The sequence below is a fragment of the Nomia melanderi genome, chromosome 1 (assembly GCF_051020985.1).
Source record: "Nomia melanderi isolate GNS246 chromosome 1, iyNomMela1, whole genome shotgun sequence".
Classification (NCBI taxonomy): Eukaryota; Metazoa; Arthropoda; class Insecta; order Hymenoptera; family Halictidae; genus Nomia; species Nomia melanderi.
In genome coordinates, this window is record NC_134999.1 from 533,015 (window position 1) to 545,804 (window position 12,790).

General features: G+C 38.9%; 2 protein-coding genes and 1 long non-coding RNA gene across 3 annotated transcripts in view; 1 reads left to right on the forward strand and 2 right to left on the reverse strand.

Moving 5' to 3' along the window:
* The window catches only part of LOC143175210 (uncharacterized), a 144,035-nt gene that overhangs the window by 65,281 nt on the left and 65,964 nt on the right, over positions 1-12,790 (reverse strand).
* LOC143175179 (uncharacterized) overlaps positions 1,178-12,790 on the reverse strand; it is a 72,354-nt gene continuing 60,741 nt past the window's right edge. Inside the window, exons 2-4 of the long non-coding RNA XR_012999895.1 lie at positions 7,037-7,107; positions 1,499-1,630; positions 1,178-1,422 (exon numbers count right to left, since the gene is read on the reverse strand). This is a non-coding gene — a long non-coding RNA (uncharacterized LOC143175179). The remainder of the gene's footprint in view (positions 1,423-1,498; positions 1,631-7,036; positions 7,108-12,790) is intronic.
* Positions 7,286-8,160, forward strand: LOC143174687 (uncharacterized). The gene is made up of 2 exons (XM_076368928.1): positions 7,286-7,320; positions 7,507-8,160. The coding sequence occupies exons 1-2, from the start codon at positions 7,286-7,288 to the stop codon at positions 8,015-8,017; spliced, it is 546 nt and encodes a 181-aa protein (XP_076225043.1). The 3' UTR covers positions 8,018-8,160.

The window sequence follows — 12,790 nt, forward strand, 5'->3', positions numbered from 1 at the left end:
CCTCGTCAAGACACCAACACGATTCACAAGTACGAAGAAAAGTAAAATAAAAGAATAACAGTGTTAAAGTGTATGATAAAGTACATCACATATACAGAAGTGTACAAAAAAGGAAGAAAGTGCCTGCATAATTTCAAGAACAGTGCAAGTGAAGGTTTTTTAAGAAATTAAAAGCATAAAAGATAGAAGAATATTCCCTTTGTTTTCAGGGGAAATCCTGAACGAAATGTAAACCAAAAACTGTGTAGCAGCGAAAACAAACGAATAACACTAAAAAAAATGCAAAAAAATAATCTCAGACGCAACCTTTGAAATTAGTAAAACAAAAATACAACATCGACTGATACAACTGACAAATTCGAACGACGCATTAAAAATTTGGAGCCAAAAGGAAATGTCACAAATGAAGAAGAAATTATGACAAAAGTTACAAACATGAAAACTATTGCATGAGGATCTATTGAAATAAAATAAAAAGTTAAATAAATTAATAAAAAATCTAACAACCCAATTAACAGAAATAAAAAAATGAAAAACAAAGAATCGACGTCCAAAATCCTGTACTAGCAAAAATACGCGGTCAAGGGGCTCAAACTGAACTGACGGACACTTTCACCAACTACCTGAAATCAAGGCTCTCGAAAGAAGAACAATGGAAAACGGTCTCATCGGCCAAGAAGAGGACCCGTACAGTCCCATCACCGAAGTCAACCGCCGACACATCCAACCAAAACGCAAGCGATCATAAACAGCAAACGGAGAAACTAAATATCGCTCTTCGACGGGCATCGAGGGCCAGCAATCCCACTCTGTCGGATTTAGTTTTAGTTTAGATATAGTTTTAGATATACTACCGGTAAAATTTAAAGACTTCTACATAAAAAGGCTATGCACCGACAAATATACACTACCAGCTAACTGTTGAAGGTTAAGGTGGACCAAGCTGGGAAATAGAGTGTAATAGTTTATTATAGAGATCAAATACGTTTACACGTCGCGACGTGGTCAATTTGGCCGTTTTATCAGGCCAGAATAAAAAACACTTATATATTGTACTTTCAACAAAATATGATTATATATACAATAAAATATAATTATAATCAGTTATAAAGTATACAATAAATAAATATTAAATATTATTAATTATATATAAATATGTATACATATATATGTTTATATAAAAAGCTGCATATTTATATAGAATGAGTTACATTACATAGCATATAATAAATAATAACAACACAATAGGTAATAATATATGATTACAATCAATAGTATAATATATAATAGGTTAATACATATTAACTACACAAGTATACGCGGTACGCTCGAGCGTTCGATCGCGTCGTGGCTCGCTTTAGGAAAATGCACTGTTGGCGCCTTCACTGGAAGGTCGCATACTGCCCCGTACCGCTGGACTACCTAGGGTTGGAGGAGCATAAGTAACAACTCGAAAACGTGCAAACAATTTCTAGTGAGACCAAGGTCGGATGGGCACCTTCGACCAGCAGACCCGTAATAAAGCAGTGCAGCAAGGTCCAGGCCAAAAGTCCCGTACAGGACCACCGTACGCCTTCCAACGCCGTTTTTGAGTTCGAGAGATATTCCTCGAGGGACTCCATTTTTGTGCCTCCACCACCAGGGAAAATCGATATATATAATATGTGTGTGTGTACGGCGTTTTTTCCCAGAAAGGAGGAAAGAGACAAGTTATCGGAACATCCATCAACTAAATACGAATTCGAAAACCAAATTGCTGAGTCACCCTCAGTTTTCGAAAAAACTGGGTTTTTGTAAAAACGGTCCAACTTTTGAAAGAACCAAGTGTTAGGTGAAAACTAAAAGCGATAGGCAGTTAAAATTTGTCGTAGAAAATAGACGAGACTTGTCTGAATATGTAGCTATAAAAATTTTGAATTTTGCGTATCATTAAATGTTTGTAAATGATGATCAAAGTTTGAAAAAGGATAGATGCGCGTACACTTCTGTTACATTTTTACAGAAAATAGGTTGGCTAGCACGGATTTCCTATGCATCATTGGATTTTGCAGAAATTTCTGAAGAGGAAACTCCCCGCAGACAGCGTGAGAACGGTTTTTCTTTCGGACAGGTTAAGAAAATCTTCGTGAAGAGCGCGTGCACAGAGCTTTGGCACGACTTGATACGCGCTCTGTATAGACCTGGACCCCGTCAGTTCTTTTATATATTTTTATTATATAAAATTTATTTATAAATTATTAGTTAAATAATTTGATGTTCAATATGTGAATATTGAACTGATCTCAAGATCTCTTAAAGATGTTATGAAATATGCACCATGGAAAAGAATTTATAGTTGCAGACGGAGAACAGGTGTCCACGAAAAGCTTTAAAATTAAAAGCGCAGATGAGAAAAAGGAGCAGTAAATTCTCCGATCTTGTTTAGTTTATACACAAACGGTCTACTCCGTATGTACAGTCCAAATGTCAACAGCAATCTGTACGCCATTCCATTTACAAACGACCTAATCATGTATTCAAACAACGCAAGACTCTCAGTTATAAAGAAAACCATTTAAGAGACATTTCACAAGATACAGGATTATTTCCACGCATGTAAATTAAAAAGAAGCGCACAAAAATGCGAAACCATATTGTTCAGACCGTATATATCGCGAGTATTTCAACCGCGAGTTGAACGATATTCACAAACATACGACAAAATTTTCAATAAATGACTGAAACGGCCTTAATACAAAAATACCACACAAAAACATAGTCAGATACGTAGGCGTTCACACAGATTTCCGCATCTATTACAATTAACACGTACAGATACAAGCAGACAAAACGCAGAAAACCTTTATGAAACACGAGCGACCATTTTTTTCGAAACATTTAAACAAAGATGTAAAGGTGCCATGCTACAAAGCTTCAGTTCGACCAATATTAACATATGGCTGGCAAACATGCTTAAATATCTGTTAGATTTTGGCATAAATTGACTCACAATATGTATTTTGAATCGTAGTCTTGATGTACGTTCGACGAAAGCGTCATAAGAAAGGGTGATAAAACACGGTCAGTTTTGCGAGCCGAGTCACTGCCGTTCCTTACCATTAGTTTGCTGGGTTTTTTTTCCAAAACGGTCAAGAACATATGTTTACCTTTCCGTACAGGGCTTATTGTAATCACGCTCTGTGCGTTGATTTCTGAACGAGCATTCCAAGCGAACGGTTGCTAAATTTACACTAATACATATACTCTGTTTTCTATTTTTAATAAATAAATAAATTTTTTTGGAAGCCAGACCTGCTAATCATTCAACAATATCAATGCAAGCGCCCTGGAGAAATGAAGACTTTTCGAAAGAAAATGTGTATGGGCATGAATAAATCTGTATAGGTCACCACCGGAAAGACATTTCCTTAAAATATATCAATGCCCTTAAAATTTTGTTTAATTTCTGCTAGGAAGAAGATTATTCGAAGATTACTTCATGGCGTGCGCAGGACAGACCACGTGTGTATTCCCTGCAATAACGCTCGCCTTTTCCAAAGACAATATAAATACGCCGATCATTCCGCAAGCGCTGCCCTTCTGTTATAATTTCGCCCGTCTATTATAACTTTGCTTTCTGTTATAACTTCGCTTGTAGTTATGCCGCGCTATCGGCTCGCCTTCAGTTACATGCCGTGATATATTTATTCCGTTCATTTCACCGTGCGCGTCAAGCGTGCCGACACCGTATAGATATTAATAAAGAAATGTCAAAAACTGCACTGACCATTTTTAGTAACCCATAAGCGTTACATAAGTATTAACGATATGAACATACGTTTTGATTTCAAACTTTCAAACATAGACAGGAAAGATAAATATAGCAGGAATACTACAAATAAGCACTGGTGGCTTCAAAACCAAGTAGATTAATATACATAGATATAACAATAACATAAATGACTGCAAAAATAAATAAATTTAAAACAACGGTTCCTTCTCGATAGTATAGTGGTTAGTATCCACTCATTCGTTCGTTAACCGTCGAAGGCGACGGACGTGCCCTTGCGACTGCTATACTTGAACCATAAAGTGCAATCGCGGTGCTAGTGAAGTGCCAAGGAAATTATTCGAACAGTGCGGTACTACAGCAACACCGTTTTTCAAAACCTAAAAATTAACTTAAAAATAGTAAGTAAACCAGCAAACATAGAAATAAAAAGAAAATAATAATAAATTGTGAAAATACTGCGTAAAAAAATTGTTGCTTCGGAAGCAATGCCATCTAACGGTAGTTAATGCAGCAAACTGATAACAAAAAAAAGAGACGAATCTGACTCGCAATGAAAATTTCAAGTTACTTTGCAAATGTAAGCATTGCGAGTCAGACTCGTGGTCGTAATATCATGTCAAACATAAATATCACGAGACTGACTCGTATTCAAAAGTTCGAACCAAACAAAAAATGAATGTAACGAGTCGACCTCGCGGCCTTAATCCCGGGTCAAATAAACATAGGCACCAGGACAGCCGAAGAAAGAAATTTTCTACAATTGTACTTCAATTCTTACTATTCCTTACTATTCTTGACGATCTTTTATTTTATCAACCTCTGCATCATGTTTAAGAGAAGGAGAAAAAATGTGAAAAGAAAAAAAAAATCGTGGGATTGGAAGGAAACAAATAACATACCAATAATTTGGAATTATTCCCAGTCTTATAATAGACTAGTGGTATAAAAGACTTTGTTTTAAATCAGATACTTTTGATTGTGTTCGATGAAAATTTGTGGGATATACTACACAAATAAATCTTTGCGCACATCAAATAATGAACGATAAGAGAAAGAAAAGGAAGATGGATGATGCTTGGTTTCCAGTTACCCACGATGAAATGAAGACCTACTGTGCTCTCCGTATTTTGACGACGCAAGTCAAAAAATCAAATATCCAAATGTAATGTCTAAACGTGAGGTGATAGAAATTCCTATATTTGGGAAAATAATGTCTTTCAAAAGATTTCTCCGATAATGAAAAAACTGACAGTAACGACCGCCTTCAAAGAGTAAAGCCAATCATCATTTTCTGGAACGAAAAATTTAATAAAATTTACACATCGGATAAAAATATAAATATCGATGAATCGTTAATGAAGTATAAAGGTCGCTTAATATATAAACAATTTAATCCGTCAAAACGAGCGACATTCTAAATCTCAAGGATCAAAAATATACAAATTATGTGAAACACATAGTGGGTTTAGCTGCAATTTCAGAATAGACACTGGTCAGAATAAATGTCAGCAAAATGATAGTGCATCACAAAATGTTATCATGGAACTGATGAAATCGGTAGTACACAAAGAACACACATTGTGTCCTGACTATAATCTTAGTCATAAGGCTGAGAGGCGATCTGGAATTGTGTTCTGTGTGTATACTTTGGTGTTAGGCATAAGGCTGAGAAGTGACCTCAATTGGTACTCCACCCCTACTCTCATCCAGCAATTACCCGGACAAAAGACAAACATTAACGGCACGGTACGGGACAACAGACAAAATGTGCTAAGGAATTTTACAATGAATAAGTTAAAAAAATATATACATACATATATATGTAGGAATAATCACAGGATACAACTGACAATCTTTTTACACGACTGGACAAACGATAGACTGCGCCCAAATTCAATCACGCTGTGCATTTATACTCGCATATTTCATCTCACTTGCACACCTTCCAGAACATTCTTTCGTCACCATGCACTGACTTCGTGTACATTTGGAATATTCCAGTTTCGTTAGGCTGAACGTAGAAAAATCAATATTAGTAAAAATCAATATATTCTGGAATATTCCAAATGCCATAAACATTCACACACATGCATACCGTCGGCATGCATCTATTCTCCATACATGCACATTCTACATTACCCATGTATATGTATAAAATTTTAGCAGGTATAAAATAAAAGCGTAGGTTCCACAAAAAAAACTAGCCCCACCTACATCGATATCGAACATCCGAGTAAAACTCATTTCGATATGTACGAAAAAAGATATGGAACTGTTGCGATCGAGTCAAAATGTTTGGAACAAAGCGTACTCATGAAATCCGATAAGGCGTCGGGCGGTGCAAAACCACGCGTATATGCGGTCACATGGACGCGTTCACGTATACAGAATTCAATGTAGCGGTAGTATATATACAGGGTGGAAATTATAAAGCGTTACAGTCGAATATCTCCGAAAATATTGATTATACGCAAAAATGTTTCAGACGAAAGTTGTTCAATACCGAGGGGGACATCATGTGGTGGAACTTTTATTTTTCCTGGTAGACACTCCAAGGCGAGGTGAAGGTCAACTTTCTTTTTTTAAATGGAATGATACGTTTGTTTTTCAAAATGAATACCTCCTACTTCAATGCACTTAACAATTCTTCTTCTTAATGATTCTCTAACTTTGCTCAGCATTTTAACATTTATCTTAGCACTAGCTTCGCGTATTCTGACTTTCATGTTTTCACGCCTCGTAGGCTTAGTGGATATTACGCAGTGTTTAATGTGACCCCACAGAAAGTAGTCGATTGGTGTTAAATCCGGCGAACGGGGCGGCCATTCTGTAATTTTTCCTGCATTCTCCTAGTACCATAAACATATCAAAATAATCTTGATACATTTCCATTTTCACCACTTATTTACGTACTATCGTTTAGCGAAGGATATCTTAGCACGAATGGTAATGAAAGTAAACTGACTATCTTGCAGAAGAGCACAGTAATACGTAAATACGTTTGTTTCCATTTCATTGATAATGATTTTGATGTTGTCCTGCGTAATGCTGACATTGACACATGTTATGTTTTTGTGTGAATGTTCGAAGGCACGAACTAAAGTACAAACAAAACGATCGCACCTTTTCTCCATTTCCTGGCAAGTTTGACTTTGAATAACCTTGAGTCATAGGTCGTTGAATTCGTCTTATAACGCACTATTTGATGGTGGATAAAAAAACGTATCATTCCATTTAAAAAAAGAAAGTTGATCTTCACCTCACCTTGGAGTGTCCGCCAGGAAAAATAAAAGTTCCACCACACGATGTCCCCCTCGGTATTGAAAAACTTTCGTCTGAAATATTTTTGCGTATTGTAGCGGTACGTGGCTCGCAGCGTTAGTAGGAAATAGCATTGACCATTTACAGATGTTTAGGTATAGGCAATTAAGCCTACCCTAAAGTCTGTAAGTCGGCGAAAATATTTTACACTTTTTATACGTGCGTAGCTGAATAGGCTACCCTACCATAAAGATGCTAATCAACAGCACGGTGCAAACCCTTTCGAGGTGCTAAACATTGACCGTGTGGGTATACGTGTTCCACCATTTTGGTCCAGTAATCCAGCTCTCTGGTTCCATCAGCTGGAAGCACAATTTTCGCTCAACTCGATAACAATAGACTCGACTAAATTTTATTACGTCACATCGTTTCTGGACATTAAATGTTTGCAAGAAGTAGAAGACGTGATACAGAATCCTGGAGCACGAGGAAATAGGTAATAGAACACCCTCACAATTCCTGCGGCATCTCCGAAATTTGGCTGGTGATATAAAAGTGCCGGAAAATTTTTTTCGCACGATCTGGATGAATCGTCTTCCAGCATCTATGCGAACCATCCTCACAACGCAAATGGACGTATCGCTTGACAAGATGGCGGAATTGGCCGATATGGTAAACGAAAATACACCTATCGGTAGATGTGCCGCTATCACCACAGACACACGGTTCGAGATGCTGTGCGAACAAATGGCGAGGTTAACGCAGCAAGTCGTGGAGCTGACGAAAAATAGCTCCACGACGCAGCATCACGGAAGGTCGTCTACTTTTTGTGGGCGAAGCAGATGGCGTCATTACAGCCGTAGCCCCAACCGAAGCGGGAACAGCAGCCGCAGCCCCAGCCTGTCGCAACCAGGTGTATGTTGGTATCATCGAAGATTTGGAGATCGTTCAACCAGGTGTACCATTCCCTGCACATACGAGTAGCAACAGGAAAACGAGGCCGATCGACCTTAGATGCGGCAGAAGTAGTCGATCCATCAACGAGCCACTTATTTGTTACTGATAAGGACACTAAGGTAGAGTTTTTAATTGATACCGGCGCCGACATTAGTGTTTATCCGCGTAAATTAATGAAAGGCCAACCTCCTAAAAGCGCGTACACTTTATATGCCACGAACGATTCGGCCATCTCTACGTATGGAGATATCGTTTTAAACCTAGATTTAGGATTGCGGCGCACAATTAAGTGGAAGTTTATAATCGCGGTTATCACAAAACCGATAGTTGGCGCAGATATGCTTAAGTATTACAGCTTGTTGGTAGATTTAAAGAATAAACAATTGATCGACAATAAGACTAAATTAACTTCACGAGGAAAACTGGGGATTGTCGATTTAAATTCGGTTAGAACAATTGTCGGTGACTCCATACCATGAAATCCTTGCAGAATTCCGTGACATTACTATTCCGACGCGTACGAATATGGCTGCGGAACTCAACATTACACATCACATTAAAACCACTAAAGGACCGTCAGTATTCGCAAAATCACGTAGATTAGCACCGGACAAATTAAACATAGTTAAGCAAAAATTTGAAACCTTTTGTCAGAAGGTATTATTAGACCTTCGAAAAGCCCGTGGGCTTCACCACTGCATTTAGTCCCTAAAAAGGATAAAGGTTGGAGACCGTGCGGGGATTTCCGAGCACTAAACGCGCGTACAATACCTGATCGCTACCCTTTACCGCATATAGAAGATTTTTCTAGCATGTTACATGGCAAAACCGTTTTTTCAAAAGTTGACCTTGTTAAGGCGTATCATCAAATTCCTATAGAACCATCCGATATAGAAAAAACAGCAGTAACCACACCCTTTGGTCTGTTTGAGTACGTAAAAATGCCATTTGGTTTGATGAATGCGGCCCAAACATTCCAAAGGTTTATTACTGAAGTTTTATTTGGTATGCATATTTGGATGATATTTTAATAGCCTCGCGTAATGAAGAAGAACATCTGAAACATATTCGAGAACTTTTCAGTAGATTACAAAAGTATGGTACAGTAATCAATCCAGCTAAATGTAGATTCGGTAAAAATTCAATAGATTTTTTAGGTTATACCGTTAATTCTAAAGGTACTGCTCCAAATTCAGAGAAAGTCGACGCTATTAAGAAATTTCCAAAGGCAAAAGATTTGAAAAAACTCAGACGTTTTTTGGGAATGTTCAACTTTTATCGTCGTTTTGTTCCGAATGCTGCCAAGTTGCAAGTTCCACTGACCGATTTATTAAAGGGTGCACCTGCTCGCGGTAATCCTTGCATTGTCTGGTCGAAAGAAGCCGAACTCGCTTTCACCCAGGTAAAAGAAGCACTTGCTGAAGCAACCCTCCTTGCACATCCAGTACCTGGTGCTAAATTAGGTGTTACCGTAGATGCGTCAGATTTTGTAATCGGAGCGGCACTTCATCAATGGGTGAACAATACCTGGCAACCTCTATCATTCTTCACTAAAAGCCTCTCATCAGCACAGCGAAAATATAGCGCTTATGATAGAGAGTTATTAGCAGCCTACACCGCGGTCCGTCGTTTTAAACATAATTTGGAAGGTCACACACATTCACAATTTATGCAGACCATAAACCTTTGGTATACGCTTTTAAACAGCTGCCAGAGCGATCCACTCCCCGACAGTTTAGACATTTAGATTTTATAGGCCAATTTACCACTGACATATAGCACGTATCGAGAAAAGAAGAGGTTAATAAACCCGTAGATCTGTCGGAAATGGCTCAATCTCAGCAGACAGATGAAGAGCTTAGATGTCTCTTGTTGTCTGAGACTGCCCTCCAATTAAAGAAAATTAGATTCCCGATTAACGAAAACGAGTTAGAAATTTTCTGTGACACTTCTACTCCTACCGTTCGCCCGTACGTACCGAAAAATCTCCGTAAACGAGTTTTCAATACTTTACATGGATTATCTCATCCGGGAATTAAAGCAACCCGTAAGCTCATTACTGATCGCTTTGTTTGGCCTTCTGTCAAGAAAGATTGTAATAAATGGTCTAAAGAATGCATACCGTGGCAAAGAAACAAAATTACGAGACATACCACATCCCCGTTAGGAAATTTTCCAGTATCGGCTGCCCGATTTCATCATATCCATATCGACATAGTAGGACCCTTACCCATTTCACAAGGCCACAGGTATTGCCTTACCTGTGTCGACCGTTTCACCCGCTGGCCGGAAGCCTGGCCGATTGAAGACATTACAGCAGAGACAATGGTAAATACCCTGTTAAAAGGTTGGATATCACGCTTCGGTGTTCCAGCAATTATTACTACGGATCAGGGTAGACGACAATTTGAATCACAGCTTTTCAAAGAATTAAAAAGAATTCAAACTAAGAATTAGTTTGGGCTCACGTTACATTAGAACTACCGCTTTTCAACCCGCAGCAAACGGTATGGTAGAGAGATTGCACCGACAATTGAAAGCAGCAATCCATTGTCACGAAACCGACAGGTGGTCCGAAGTACTACCGTTAGTTTTATTAGGCATAAGATCCACTTGCAAAGAAGATTTACGTGCAATCCCAGACGAATTAGTTTATGGATGTAACCTTAAATTACCGGGAGAATTTTTAAAAAATGATCAAGATAATCTAGTAACATCCGATTTTGTTTTGCGTTTCAACCAGAATATGAAAAATATACAACCATGTAAAGTGTCACGACATGGTGCACACCCAACCTTTGTACATAAAGATCTGCAAACATCGACTCATGTATTTGTTAGGCATGATGCGGAAAAACGTTCGTTACAACCATTGTATGATGGACCATATAAAATTATCAAGTGTAATTATAAATATTTTACTGTATTAATAAATAATCGCGAAAAGAATATTATCATTGCTCGATTAAAACCTACGCACGTAGAACCGACGGAAATCGTAGAAAGAAATAGTTCACATACCGAAAATGCGAGCGATCAAACAAGTCATAAACCTAAGAGCATTTTAAAGCGAGACGAGCCGATTAAAACACGACACGGACGAGTAGTTAAATTTACCAACCGATATCAAGCGTGATCAATGAAGATTCATTTCCTGTACATAGATTTTGCGCACTATTTTATATTATTGTTAGTTTACTTTACTATAAGCACGCATCTAAACCAGGTAAACATTGTATAGCGTTATCACTGGCAAGGGGGTGATGTAGCGGAACGTGGCTCGCAGCGTTGGTAGGAAATAGCATTGACCACTTACAGATGTTTAGGTATAAGCAATTAAGCCTACCCTAAAGTCTGTAAGTGGGCAAAAATATTTTACACTTTTTATACGTGCGTAGCTGAATAGGCTACCCTACCATAAACGCTGCCAGCCATGTCCCGTTAAGGCTTGTTCGGCCGCACGGTCAACGCGGCTCGGAAAAGAAATTTCGGATTAGAAATTCACGATTTTTCTCCTGATTTTTCTCCTGATTTTTCTCCTGCCAAAAATCGAGGTGACGTCGGAGAAGGAAGTAGCGACTTCGCCGCTACCACGTTTCCGATAGAATAAGTACCGTTACGAATTATGATTCTGCGTTTTGGAGCGAAATTTCGCGGCAGGCAGAATCAAATCAGACGGCTTCATGACCAGTTACGTGACGGGTGCGCTCGGCCCGCGATATATCACCGAAGTGCGCGATATCCTTCTCAACCCTCCGCCCACCGGTCTATACGACACATTAAAAAGGGAATTGATTCGCCGGCTAAGTGTCTCACAAGAACAGAAGGCCAGGAGACTCTTGGAACACGAGGAAATTGGCGACCGCAAGCCGTCGCAGTTCCTCCGGCATTTGCGTGGCCTAGCCGGCACATACGTGCCCGAGTCACTGCTGAGAACCATTTGGCTGGGTCGGCTGCCTGGAAACGTGCAGGCTATTCTAGCGACCCAGACGACGACTTTCACCAACGCACCAGCTCCGTCGAATTCTGTTGATTCTGTAACGGAGCGAATGATGCAATTGCTGATCACCTTACAGAGCCAAACAGAAATAATGCAAGGGCATTAGTGTTGGTGCCACACGACGTATGGATCAACTGCGCGTCGGTGTTCTCAGCCATGCTCCCACAAACCGCCGTCGAAAAACATTTAGGGCATTCGCTGATGGCAGCTAGCGACACCAGCCCGACGTTTTTCAAATTAATCAAAAATTAATCAAAAAAGATAGGATCCAACGTAAGAGATGTCAACGTATAGGACACGTTGCACTAAACTGCAACCTAAATTACAGGTGCGTTAAGTGCAACACACCGCACAACCCAGGAGAGTGCCCGCGATCAAACGTAGATGCACGTTCAGAATCAGATGATGCTAAACCCTATTGTGTCAATTGCAAGCAATTCGGTCACCCTGCTTCGTACCGCGGATGTCCAAAATTAAAAGAAATAAAACAAAAAATACAGGAACGTACATTACAATTAAAACTAGAGAACGAAAAAAAGGCTAAATCATATCAGAATATAGTCAAACCAACCATCTCATATAGTTCAATAGTAACAAATAAAAAAACCAATATTGCAGTACCACAACAAAAAAGAAAAACACTCAACCCAAAGTAAACGTAACGCAAACATCACAGCCATCTCTTCTAGAGGAAATTCAAAAAATTATAACGACCACCATCAGTTCCCAACTAGCCACGCTAACGGAGAACATTACAGCTAACGCGAATAAAATAAATATAATAGCAGAAGCGCTCGAAA